The sequence below is a fragment of the Motacilla alba genome, chromosome Z, assembly GCF_015832195.1.
Source record: "Motacilla alba alba isolate MOTALB_02 chromosome Z, Motacilla_alba_V1.0_pri, whole genome shotgun sequence".
NCBI classification, from domain to species: domain Eukaryota; kingdom Metazoa; phylum Chordata; class Aves; order Passeriformes; family Motacillidae; genus Motacilla; species Motacilla alba.
This window is the reverse complement of record NC_052046.1, coordinates 59,729,882-59,744,012: the sequence shown is the minus strand read 5'-3', so window position 1 is coordinate 59,744,012 and position 14,131 is coordinate 59,729,882. Positions and strand designations below refer to the sequence as shown.

General features: G+C 34.1%; 1 protein-coding gene across 4 annotated transcripts in view; it reads left to right on the top strand.

Annotated features, from left to right (window-relative positions):
* KDM4C (lysine demethylase 4C) overlaps positions 1 to 14,131 on the top strand; it is a 242,819-nt gene that overhangs the window by 197,140 nt on the left and 31,548 nt on the right. For all 4 annotated transcript variants that reach the window (XR_005255234.1, XM_038124136.1, XM_038124135.1 and 1 more), the window contains one exon: positions 11,014 to 11,199. Coding sequence is in view for 3 of the 4 variants with exons in the window: in XM_038124136.1 (XP_037980064.1) it covers positions 11,014 to 11,199 (186 nt within the window). In the remaining variant the exon portion in view is untranslated. The remainder of the gene's footprint in view (positions 1 to 11,013; positions 11,200 to 14,131) is intronic.

Sequence of the window (14,131 nt, the reverse complement as noted above, 5' to 3'; positions counted from 1 at the left end):
GGGTGTATATTTTCTAATGAACAAAAAATAGATTATGTGTGAAATTTGGCTTAACTGGTAATAATTTATATAAAAAGGTGCTTTCTTTCCCCATTTCCTCCCTTTCCACCTTTCTCCTCTTTCCATCACGTTATCCCCCTTCTTTTTTTACCCTGCTTTTATCCTCCTCCCTATTTTTCCTTCCTTTCCTCCACCTTTTCACTCAGCTTTACCACTGCCTTTCCCCCTTCCCCTCTTCTACCCTTCTTCTTTCTCTCTCTCTCTTTTTTTTCTATAAACATGAAAAATTCTCCATCTCTTCCCATGTCTGAGCAAGATAAATGAACTAATTTAAAATATTTTCCATGCCTCATCTGTCCACTCCAGAAACTGTCAATGAGCTAGGATTGGGAGCTTTCCTGCCAATAGTCTGCAGTGAACAGTTGTAATATTTTGAAATAAGAATGTTGTTTCCATGGCAAACTTGGAACACTTTGCAGCTATGCTGACATCCACATACTTTCAGGTTTATGCAAGAAGGATGCTACTTTCTTAACCAAAGAAAGTATATGATACTTTCTTAACCAAAAGGTCATTTGCTTACATGTCCACAATAAAGATATCATACTGTTCTTTTATTTTTTTTAATCTCTTGAGGAAAGTAACAGGAAAAAATTAAAGATGGAGGGGTGAATACCATTTTAAATACAATGCTTCTGCATTTTTTGCCAATAATTATTTAAACCAATAAGTATATTAACAACTAATGTGTTTCAGTCTAGAGAGAACAATGATTTGTTGAATTTTTATAATGGCTAAATAGTCTAAGGCAAGACTCACTCTCTTCTGCTTCTGATTCGCTGAATGTTTATTTAGTGAAGTTAGTACAGAACTTAGAAATGAAGGAAAGATTTAGAAATAGCTTTCTGTTTCTGAGATACTACAACTGATTCATTTTAGATTGTAGAATTTTTATAAACTTCTTATACTTAATACATTTTAATATATCTTAAAAATATCATACGTTTTCTGTGCTGCCTTATCACTTTTGTCTGTTCAAATTTTCTGGTTAGGTATAATGTTAACATCAACTCTGCTGAAAACAGGTTTTGACTTTTGGGTAAAAGCTTCAGAAATAATCTTTTCTTTGTGAGCTGTGGAGTCCCTCAAGCTTTTTAGGACCAAAAAATAAACTTTCTGTGATACAGTGCATGTTAAACTTATGTGTGCCTTGACCCTATCCTCAAGCAAAAAAAACCCCAAACAACAAGAATGAAAAAAAGCCCACACCAAAAAAAAAAATACCCCATACAGCTGTAACTCTGAAATAGCCATCTGTTCCAAGTTTTGACTTATTTGGTTGTTTATATGCTATTTTTAGTACCTTGAAATGGCACGACCCATATTTGCTCAATTTACTGTAGGGATGACAGGTATTTCATGGCCAGTAACATAAGTACACTAAATGTTTTTACTTATCCTAATTTTCTAGTAGTGTATTCTGTCCACAGCAGCTTCCCTTCAACAGAGGACAACTTGACAAGCAGCTGTGGCCTCATTCAGTGTACTTCACAAGCACAATATTTTCCTTCCCGGAGGCAAAGTGCATTCACCTACATAATTGGCCATGACCCCTTCTCACCCAGAGGATATATACTGAAGTCCATTCCTGTCTTCTAATCTTTTAAGATGCAAAGCAGCACATTACTGTCATGCTAGTAGGTAGAAGGAATTTTGATGTGTGTGCTTTTATTGTCATCAGAGGTTTCTTTTTGAGCCTGACAAAGATTCTTGTTTCTGAGCATTGAAACTTGTGTATCTTAAGTCCTGTATGATTGTCTTTTTAGTAATGCTGAGTTTTTTTGGTGTCTGAACAGAAATACATTTTTAGTTTATGGATATTACCATACTTAAATGCCATTCTCAAAGGGACAGTTTATTAGATAGTGGTACCTTTACTCTGATAAAAACTGTCTTTGCGTTTCTTCATTTCATACATTCTTTTTGAGATATTGCTAAGAATATAGTCTTTTCAATGCTGTGTCTTGTTGGACTAATTTTAATTGCCATCTTACTAGAATGGCAAATTTCTATGTGTTTGGATGTGTTTATATGAAGTACCATAATGCAGTTATTAAAAAATAAACAATGTAGAAACAGTGCTGATTTCTGTACTATGTATAAATAATGATATTACTCAGAGCAATACTTTGCATTAAATGGCAGCTCTTGAAGAATTGGAGCCTGAAATGGCCATAGAGGGTCTTAAAGTTCTCTATTCATTGTCTGTTGAAGACTCTTCTGAGTTGGCAAATTCTAGATGTCTTCTCTAAATACTTTTTGTAGCCATGGTCTGTTTTATGGGGAATCTGTCTCTTTTGAAATTGAGTAATACAAAGTCAGTCTGCCACTGGAATTTAGCTTGATTGGCTTTGCAGGAAAACCAATGGGGATCATGATGGAGAAGTTAAGCATGAATCAGCAGTGTGCCCTTGCAGCGAGGGACAGACTGTATCTGGGCCATGATTTGTAATAGTGTAGCTATGAGGCCCAGGGTATTGATCCATTCTTCCCTTTTATTTGACTTGTGTTCAGACAGCACCTGGTCTGTCTTTTATTGATATATGGGAGTAAGTCCAATGAAAGGTCGCTGAGATGGTCAGGTCTGGAGCACAGAATGTGTACAGAGGGACTGAAGAAACTGGGTGTGTTCAACCTGGAAAAGAGACACCTTTTTGCTGCTTATAAGATTTCACTGCTGCTTATACTGAGGTAATCAGGGGATACAGGCAAGAGGGAGAGGGATGCTTGTTGGAGGTGCATGGTGGTAGCTTGAGAGGCAAAGAACACAAATCGGAACATGGTAAATTCTAGTGTTGTGAAAAGAGCTTTTTACTATGAAAGGTGGTAGTTGAACACTTGAACAGGTGCCCAGCAAGGCTGAGGGATCTTTGTAGATGTGCAGAGGTCAGCTGGTTGGGCATTATGAAAACTGATTTAGGTCTGCTTTGTCAGTGTTGCTCTACATGAGCTCTGAAGCTCCCCACCAACCTACATTATTCTTTGAAATAGTTTTTCCCTTGTTTTGCACAGTTGTTTTGTCTCTCTGCTGCACAGGGGGTTTAGAAGTGTGTGACTGAATGACTGTAGTGCAGAAAAAAAACCTGGACTTGACCATTGCCTTAAATTCCAGTAATGCCTACAGGAATCAGCTGGAAAAAGTGCAGTTAAAGTATAATAGTGGGGATGCCTGGAGGCTGCAGCAGTGAGGCAGTAAAATGATGCCTCATCACCTTTTCAGCCTAAATGGCATTTCACAGCTTGTCAGATATTTTAGCCTTAGTGTAAATGGCAAATCTATTCAAACTGGTCTATGCAAATTGGAAGGAAAGTTTTAATAAAAAGGCTTTCTTCCTGAAGAATAAAGAAAAGGAGATTCTTTCCAACCTCCTGTATTAATCTTCTTGAAGTTTTGCCCTTCCAATACTAGCATCAATCATTTCTTGTTCATTTCAGGATGCCTGAAAGATGCCCTGAATACAGGCACAGTGCTTCTAAAGAAAAAAAAAAAAAAAAAAAAAAGTCTTTTTAATCTGTGAGTTTGTTATAGTACAGTCTGGAGGATAAAAGGTGAAAATCATGAGGGAAAAAACCCACAAGATCTGCAACACTTCAGACCTACAGGGGAAGAAACATTGTCCGGAAAAAAGATTTGGTTTCTCTCTAATAAAAATGTGTGTTAAAAATACATGACTATGCAAAAACTACAATTACGATAAAATCTTGAGAGTCTCCTTATAAACTCTGGGCTCACAGTCACATATGTTTCTGGGAGCAAGTGGATATGAAGTGGATAAAAGAAGAGTTAGGATGACTAAATTTTCAGTGTCACTGATATATATGAATCTGGAAGGAAGAGTTTATTCTTGTGTTCAGTGAATATGTCCTAGCAGAATATTCCCTATGTATAGGGATAGGGAATATAGGAATATAGGGATTCTTCTTTTTAAAGAAGGTCTCAGTGATTGAATGTTTTCTGTTTAGTACTTGTAAATAAAACTGAGGAGATACTAGAGATATGTTTATATGGTATTTTCATCAGTAGATCTCTGTGGTAGGATTAGAGACATCTTAAGTACTTTCAGAGTATCTCTGACAGTGTAGAGTGCTAATGGTATTGCTCTGTCCTTTAAAAAAAAGTAGGGACTTAATGGTAGTGCTTGGTGTTTGAATGTCATTATGAATTGGAGAACTTCAAGAATACTGAAAATAAATATACAGCAGTTTATTTCTCAAGATATGGCATAGCTATAGATATGGTGATTGTGAGACCACAGCTGAAGCTCTAACAGGGCCTTTTATTTCTTACCTTTTGCCTCACAAAACTTGTTTTACCAGCTACTGAAACTACATAGTGTATCACAGAAGCAGAAACCCTTTAGTGTACTTTCAAAATAAATACTTCTTCAGGAAGTGTTTGGTTTTCTTTGATTATTTTTCTTTCTCTTTTAACCTACCATTTAATGACTTTCAGTCACACAATCCATGCTTCAGGAGAAACCAGATTTTTCTCACCTCTGCACTATATTTTTGTCTTCCCTCTCCATTTAATTAAAAGCTATTATTACCTTAACAGTTTGGCTGAAATAATTGATGGATACTGTATTTATATGTGATTTTGGGAATTCCTGGTATTTTTTATCAGCTGTTAAAATTGTATTTTGAATCAACATGTATATCTGTCACGACTTCAATATCTTTTCATGTTTAATTCAAACTTACAATTTCATTCATTGAGAATAGTCCCAAAACAACAATATCACAGAGTTACTAGAGAATAGGATTACTGTCTCTAATTGCTGCTGATGCCTAAGTGTTATGTTTACTTCTCTGCTGAAATTTGCAACTAAAAAAATTTTGCCTACATCTAGATAATGTCTTCCATCTTTAATTTGCCATAGCCCCATACTATAGGCAGACTTAACTGAATAGTAAGAAAGCACAAATCGTTTTCTACAAGCTCTAGGGCTTTCCCCCCTGAGGTATTGGTTGTTATGTCTGAAATACCAGAGAGATGCAGAATAGTCTCTTGGTACTTTCTCCAGCAAAATTCCTAGTTAATTTTATGTAATTGCCTGAACATGCTGAACAATGAAGTAGAGTATATCATCTAAGAAACTCTTTCTTCATATGTTCTGATGCTGTCAGTTTCATAGCTCCAATACTCATCTTGGTTTAAATTAATTAGGAATAAACGGAAACATAAAATGTAAAAACAGTAATGAGTTTGTTTCCATAGAAACATACCATGCTCTCTGCCAAAATTAAGTGCTGACTTTGTATTCTAAGATAGTTGTGCAGACAACATGTGCTCACTGATCTGCAGATAATGTGTCAAATGTCTTCATCATATTCATCTTCTGACTGTGCTACGCATCGTTAACAAATCTTTGCGCCAGTACCTTGCTGCCAACCCTTGCTGTAATCTTTGTCACTTTTATTCTGTGTTCTGGCTTGGAATGGAGAAGGAAAAGATTAGTTTCACTGTGCATTTCATATTGTAAGTCTCAGGTTATAACAGCTGATAAGCTTGTGAACCTCCTTCTGCCAACATTCTCTGTAAAATCTTTGCTCTGTTAAAGATCTATGCATATCTGTGGGTAGTATTGCTTACAGTAGGGCTGACTTTTCATATCTAGGGTGTGGTTATACGTTAGCAATAGCAATAAAATAGCAATTTTTGCTTGTCTGGTAATATAAATTCTAAGCAAAGTAGGTTCCTTATAAAATGAAGACGTGATAAAGCAGACATAATAGAAAAAAACAGGTGATTTTTCATTAATTTTCTTAATTTTTCAGTAGTGTCTCTGTCTTAGTATTTCAAATGATACAGAAGGCAAAAAGCCAGCAAATACATAGAAAAGAGAGTGAGAATATACAAATCAGTTACTGACTAGTAGTTACTAACCATCTGCAGCAGCAGCAGCAGCAGCAGAACTCTTATGGAATGATTTTTAGTAATATTTGAAAATCTAGTAATTTTTTGAGGTTCTCTTGAAATAGCTTCTTTTTGTAGCATTTAATGCTTTACTACAGTGAACTCCTTCATGTAAGTAATTTTGATTGCCAAGACATAAAGATAATTTTGGAGAGAAATTAATACTCAAAATTGTTTCCTAAAATCCATCCCTGGCTTTTTGCTGCGACCTCAGCTTGTGCTTATTTTCATAAATCCTTCCATCAGAAAACACTGCTACTGTGATTAATTCATGATCCTTTTAGGGACTGGAATTTTATTTCAAATACCACTCCTTTTGAGGGAAGCAATTTCTAAATCTTTAAATAAGGATGCATAAAAATTATTATAGAAGTTACCAGTGGGCTGTCTTTTGCAAAATGCTGACATCTAGTTTCCTCAAACTTGTTCTTTAAAATCCATTCTGTTACAGATTTGCAGACTATTAACATTAAAGAGCTGTTCCTTGATGATGAGATTCATTTGCAGCAGAATATTTTTCTTTTGGGGGGCAAAAAGAGGTCATTTCACAATCTAGAAAATTGCAGTACATTGTTCTGTCCTATATTCTTAAATCTCCAGTTATATAAACATTTTTACTTATTCTCCAATTCATTTTGCATCTGGATCTCTGATTAAGATTGATCCTCAGCTACATTCCCCTCAGTCTCTGCTTTGCACTAATATCTAGCAATCATTAAATTACATTCTTCCTAGCTGTCTAGAATTGCTTTAGCTGGTAGGAAGAGCTGTAGTTTCAAGCTACTGAAAAAATGTCATTTGGGCATTGAATTAGCATTATTGTATTTTAGAAAATGTGTTCATGGTATGTCAAGTTTGTTCGTTTCAAAAGTAGCAAACTTACATACCCAAATATGAGGTTAGCCCTGAGAGAGAAGTGTTCAGACCTTTTGTTTTGCAGGAATAGTTTGGGATTGATTGTATTCTATATGATTTCTTCATTTTATGAACTTACAGAAGTCAGAATTCAGGGAAGAGTTGCAGGGAGAGTGAAACCTCAGTCTTCACAGCCAGTAGTTCCCTTTCTTCTCTTGGGATTCTGATGCCTTTTTCCTTTGGTCACTTTCAGTGGGTTTGTTTTAATTCTTTATTTTTTGTACATTTGCATCATCCTCCCCCTTTTTTTTTTCATATATAACCACACTATAATAAATAATATTTACATATGAAAAAAGTTTTAAAAAATATTTAAATTTACATGTTGTAAAACACCAGGTGAGAGTATGACAAATACATTATTTTTCACAAGCCAGGGAGGGAAGGAATTGCTGGTATAAGCCAGACACAGTGCAGTTCAGTTTACTACTTATAGCTAATACAGAATTTGTTATGTAGTTCAGCTAATATTCCAAAAGTCTATGCAAAGCAGATTTTTTTATAGCTTGCTCTTCTTTTGGTTTATGTGTTTTGATTTTATTTATCAATTAAAGTGGATTGAGTATTCGATGTATAGTTTCAGATATGAAGGGGCTTTTTCTCTTACATCTGAATGGGGCCATGTTATCTTAATACAGTTTTGCAAGCTGTAGTTTGCTTGAACACTGGACTTTTATGTGTACTTTTAAAAATTCATGACTCAGTTTGAGAGTCATTGTAAAGCTGAGATACATCTGCATCATCCTCAGTGTCATGCTTGTACAAAGGAAACATAAAAGCATCTTACATAAAATAAGAAACATATTTCTTTATTTGCAAATCTTGATTATTTTCCTGCATTCTTGAAAGAAGGATGGTTTTCATAGTTTTTCTGGTATTTTTTAAGCACAGGGAGAAATAGGAGGTATTTTTTTCTTTTTCAACATGTACAGTAACATTTTTCCACCTGTTCATATCCATGGTTTAATCCTTTTGATACCTGAAGAGTGTATGAGTGTAGCACAAAAGATTAATGTGGGTTTGGAGTTAACTGATACAACAATTACCCTCCTTGTATTTGCCAGTGAGATAGATTTATTGCATGGTTAAAATGGGAATTTTTTCATTTTCATGATGCAAACTTTGGTCTGCATTTGCAGAAATACTTATGACCAAGCAGTGTTCCTTTTATATAAGAGTAAATGTGAAGCAACTTTACTCTTTATCAAAATTAGACTAATTTTATACCAACATGACTGAAATAAGAATATAGTCAATAGTAATTGGACGGCTTGTTTTTTAATAATTATTTTAATAATTATTTTGTATTTTAATAACTATTTTCAGTACTTTCAAGCTGCAATTCTGAAAAGCATTGTGAGAAATGTTTTCTCATACTATGCCAGTTTGTCAGACATGTTCTCATTAAGTTCTCTTACAGGGAGGGATGAAGTTTTACTCTAATTTCTGAAGATTTGCTTTGGCTATGTAATTTTATTTGTTGCATTTTCAGTTTTCCTGACTACATTTCCAGCTTCCAGTTACATTTTCAACATTTCTTGCTGTCTTGTGTAATATTGCTTTTGTTTTTTGCAGCTTTTCTACTTCTGGAAGGTAATAAACCTTATAATATTAATTTAGAAGAGTAATTGTATGTATATAGAGTTGTAAGTTCATCTTTTTTTTTCTGGAGCTTACTCACATAGTAGTAATTTTATTTTTGCATTTCCCAAGGTTTTATAATATTTCAGTAAGATACATGAGAAACTTAGAACCACATTTTAACATTTACATTTTTGGTCCCTTGTGCATGTGCAGCCAAAAATTTAAGATGACCAGCATTTCCTGCTGTACTGTTGCAATTTCTTTGGTTAACACTAGTTGAGCTGTACTTTACTTTATTCCTTTTTCTCATTTTCTACATTTTGTTTGAACTGCATTTTCAGGGTGTTTATTTCAGAATACCTGTGGAATTTTTTTGTGTGCAATTTTGGTTGTGGGGTTTTTTGCTGGGTTGTGTGATTGTGTGGGGTTGTGGTTGGTTGTTTTTTCTTTGTTTTGGGTTTTTTTAATATCCATAAGTGCTTTAGTCTTTCTTCTTCCATTAATCTGATTGTTGACTTTGTGTATATCTGTATGAAAAAGCATTCAAGAGGAGCTTTGTTATTTATATGAACTCAGTATCTAGATATTACACATACTAAATTTCAGTTGCATTTTCTATCTGGAATTTCCACTTAGTAGGTTCTGAATACGTATATATAAAAGAAATCTCTGATTCTCTTATAAAAGAAATTTCCCTTGGAAAACAGTTACTCCACTTACCTGAAAATTATCTCATGCACATGAATACAAACACACAACAAGATGTCAGCCCGTGAGCAAAATTTCTGGAACATTTCTTAATGGCAAATCGTCTTTGTCTCTTACTAGTCTTTAAACCCAATGGTGCTACAGTAGAGCTGAATTCAGGTCCTTTTAGTGAATGATAGCTAAAATTTTTCCCTGAGTTCAGACGCTAGGCACTACTCTTAATTTCTGCTTGTGCAAAGCCATGCAGGCAGTTCGCTTTCAAAGGGTGAACATGAGGTCAGAACTTGAAGAGTATTTCACATTCAGAGTGATACTGGAACTAGAACCAGTGAGCTTACAGGGCTAGCCATTACCGAAAGTATTATTTCTGTCACAAACTGCATGCCAGAAGCCATTGAAACTATTTAAGTGCTGAATTATACAATAAAATTTCTTCTGGTTTTATGCAGAATATGAAAATCAAGAAACAATGGAGAATAAAGTTCTTTGGTCACCTCTGAATAAGAATTAGGTGTGAGCTAACAGTAAACACTTTGAATTACTAATCATGCAGAAAAAACACACCGAAATTATTTTTACTTATGTTCTCAACATAGGCAGATGAGTGTGTTCAGCAGTTTAGTGGGCAGCAAGTTTAGAAAAAATGGAAATAAGCAATAGTCTAAGAGTATGTGCTTTTTTGAATTAATTGTTTTGTTTCATTGCATAAAATCTGTTTATAATAGCTGAGATAATTTCATGACCATCAATAACATTTGTATTTTTGTTAGCCATGATGAGAGATATCCGAGGGTAATTCTCATATGTGATATAAAACAGTTGTCCATAGAAGTTACTGAAGTAATTAGTCTCTCTAATATGCTTGTTAATGCGTTATGGTGGCAAGGTACAGTTCATCTTGTACTGTCTTTTTTACTATACTAGAACTTACTCTCCAGACTTAGTTCACATAGCTTATATCCCTTTGTCTTCTTGGCTCATCACTTGTGCCACTTACAAAATAGTGGCATTATTTTGATGTGGTCTTCATTTTGGCAAAAGACAAAAAAAAAAGAAAAAAGTGTGTCTTGATACCAGTAAGGCTGTTGACATGATGTTCGAATATATGACATAAGAAATATGGCCTACTGTATTGACATTATGTTAAATACTCAGCCAATGAAAACCGGGCTAAAAAAAGAAATGGTCTTAGGAATGGCATTCAGCTGTAGAATTATGCAAAGGCTTGAGATAAAGAAAATGTCTCTTACTTAGAGGCGATTTATCTGCTGTAACAGGCTGTCTGAGTATGTTGTAGAAACTGTTTCCTAAATGTGTTAGATTAGCCATTTTACAAAAATATATATATTTAGTCTAGCTTCATAGTAGGGAGCTAAGTAAAATGATATGTAGAAGTCCTGTTCAGCCCAACATTTCAGTTGGACCTATTCTCTTTATTTTTGAGTCTTGCTGTTGTTTTTAGTCAAATCATGTAGAGGGTTTTTGATTTACGAATTTTAGCAGGAATAGGTTAATTTTTAGAGTATGGCATTTAAAATTAAACTTCTAAATATCTATCTATCTATCTATCTATCTATCTATCTATCTATCTATGTGTTTTCTTGCTATAGCATTGGAACACATTTAGATAAAAAGGCAAAAATGGTATGTATTAATTTTATTACTAAGTTGCCTTGTAATTAATAACTGCTGTTCCTTTCACTGTGCATATTGCAAGATAAAAAATGTAATCATTCGATCACGAATAATTTTTTGGTCTTTGAGTGACTTGCAGGAATCATTGAAGTTGGAGTAATACAGAAAATATTCTATTTATTTCACTCCCACAGAAATGTATCTTCTGCAGGCAGAGAATTAAGAAAATCTCAGGTGCCTGCATTCAGTGTTCATATGGACGCTGCCCAGCATCCTTCCATGTTACCTGTGCCCATGCTGCAGGAGTGCTGATGGAACCTGATGACTGGCCGTATGTTGTCTACATCACATGTTTCAGGCACAAGATCAACCAAAATGTGGTAAGAAATATGTTTTCTTATTTGTTAAAAAATGGAATTGCAAAATTAAAGTATGTTTTCAGAGAAAATGGAAGAGAGGATCCACACTATATATTATTGTAATTCTCTCTATCATATATTCATGCATAGCAATCTTATACAGCTTGAAGGTTTTTCGTTATGCTGTTACCTGGGAGAAGTGATACCTGATATGCCCAACATGTTTTTTAATTTAAAGTTCTTGTTGAGTATATTGTTTTGACAGCCAGAACAAATCTCTGAATTCTCTGTTTTGTTAACCTGAAGTGTATTATAAATACCCAGATCACAATATCTTGCAAATACTCACAGATCCTGTGAGATAATGGATGTGGTTTATATGTAAAATCTTTGTTTTGAAGCCAAAGAGTCTCTTGAAAATATTCAATTATAATTATTCTGTCATCTGGCAAAGTAACACTGGCATGACATGAAAATTCATGTTATAATGCCTTTTTATTTCTATTCTGTGCTGAGGAAGAGCCTTTATTTTTAGATGAGACACAATCAAGAATTAGTTTAATGTCTTTTACTTGAATAAATGGTTAGTATCTCAGTTAAGAGAGAACTTTTGCTATTCATGTTGGGCTTTTAAAGCTGTATTTTGCTTCCTAGCAAACCAGAAGGACTTAGCATAGTCTTATTAAGGAAAAAGCTTGGAAAGTTAGTCAGGTTGCAATTTTTTTTCTCCTTAATGCGTTAGAAATGAAAGGCATAAACTCAGTTAATGTCTGTATCATAGATGTTAATCTTTCCAGAGCTTGTCAGTGAATCCTTGGTCTTAATGACAAGACTTAACAAGACTACTGAAGAGTAGGATTTCTTCCAAGTGTACTAAACTAAAATGCCTCCCAACTAGAGTAATCAGTCCTGAGTATTCAAGCTGCAGGTAGTATTTGATATTTTTAAAAGGGAGACATATTGTTTATCCCTGCTTAAAATTTCCATGGAATTGTTATTTTTTCTAATATTTTTGTTTTCCAAAATGAATGAACGCATTAAACCAGCTCACTTCATGTGGTTTTAATTTCTTGCAAACATTTCCCAAGAAAATTAGTTTGGTTTGAAAAACAAACAAACTTAAACTTCTATCTGTACAGGCAACTTAAGATACTGTCCTTGAGGTTTTTTGAAAAAAAATGGTTGAAAATTACTAGATTAAATTCATGGCCAGTAAAAATAGGGCTGACATTTCCCAAATGTTTTCTAGTATCTTTTTGAGAGAAGTCTTTATAATCTAGATAGTAGGATTAGCATCAGTCCCATAAATTCCATGCTTTCTTAGTGATTTTCTTGACCTATATTAGGTAGCGTAGAAGAAAAGAAACCTCATCAACTATGGAACAAACCAGGATTTTGTGGACATAGAAAGTGTCTTGGAATGAGACTATTACATCCTTTCCTGAAACTCAGCACTAACTTTTTTGAAAAGATTCATTATTATTGCCTTTTTTTCCCCCCCTGGCTCAGCTAAAAGTCAGGTTTGCAGAAGAGAAGTAAAAGTTATGCTTTTGTGTTTTCAACTGGGCCCAAATTTGGAAAGAGGAGATATTTTGTTAAAGAATGTTTTTCTGTAAAATTCCTAGCTTACTCCTCAGTCAAAGGAGATTGCCATATGTTTTTAAATGCTTCGGTTTATACTCTGTCTTTTGGATAATTAATCTAATCACATCTTCAAGCCTTCGGAAGTTTTCTTGCCATTGGTTTTCTTGTTATGCTTTTCTTAGCTTTTAGCAGTTTCTTCATGCAGAAATAACATTGCTCTTCACCATTAGGCATAGCAATGTATCTTACTTCTAATCAACTTTTTTTTTTTGCCTGTTGTTTGAGTTTTCTTGCTTAGAAGCAGAACAGGAAATCATGCAGACTGAAATATTATACTTACTAAGCAAATTTTTACAGGAGTCAATTAGATTATCTTGTCAGTATGAAAAAAAATGTCTTCTGGTATTTAGCAGAAAATGTTGTTCATAAAGCAATACACTATTATTTCTTCTAATTTCCAGATAAAAATTTAAAATTGTCTGATTTTTCATTTATATAGACTCTAAATATTATATCTAAATGCTCAGTGACTACCTTTGTACTGACTCAGTGTTTGCTGCTTTCTTCAAGTTTAAAAAGAAAACAAAAAACCGAACAAAATCCAAAAACTCAACAAAGAATGACTTCTGGGCACTAGGAAAAATTATGACATATACCTATAGTGGTATTTTAATATGTAAGTCAGTGAGGATGTTCAACAAAAAAGGCCTACCTAAACAGATAAATGTGTATAATTACTATTATTAGCGTATCTCTTCACCCCAGGCAAGGGTTTATTGTAGCAAGGAAGTAGGGTATACATCCAACTTATTTATGCCTGTGAACTCAAGCAAAATTTTTCAACATAAGCCTTTTTCACTGGGGATCAGGTTCTGTATTGTCTTCAGTATTTTAGAGTGCCTTTTTGTTGTCAGTCATTGAAAACACTGGTGGGGTTTTCTGAAGAAAAATCATCAAAGAGAAAATCGAAAGGGAAAGCAATAATCTTTGAATTCATCTGATGCTGCCAAATGAAGTAAATACAGAAATATTAAGAACTGGAGATTTTAAATGTTTATATAACTTTTCAAAAATATGTTTCCATGTTCATGGACTCAAAACTAAGCCTACCTCTTACATTTGCTGAAGGTATAGCTTTGGAAATAACACAAAAATTTGCTAGAACAGTTGTACTATATGGAGTGTTTTGGGTATTTGCTGTCATTGCCTATGTAAATTTTTTATGTAAATTGGACTGTCAATATGCAAGGAAGGCTCTGTGATTTGCTACTTACAGGCTGTGGTTTGGATTTTTTTTCTTTTTTTCTCCTTGACTGTGCTTGTCTCTGAGCATGAAACATATCCCTCACACATTTTTGTCATCAAAACT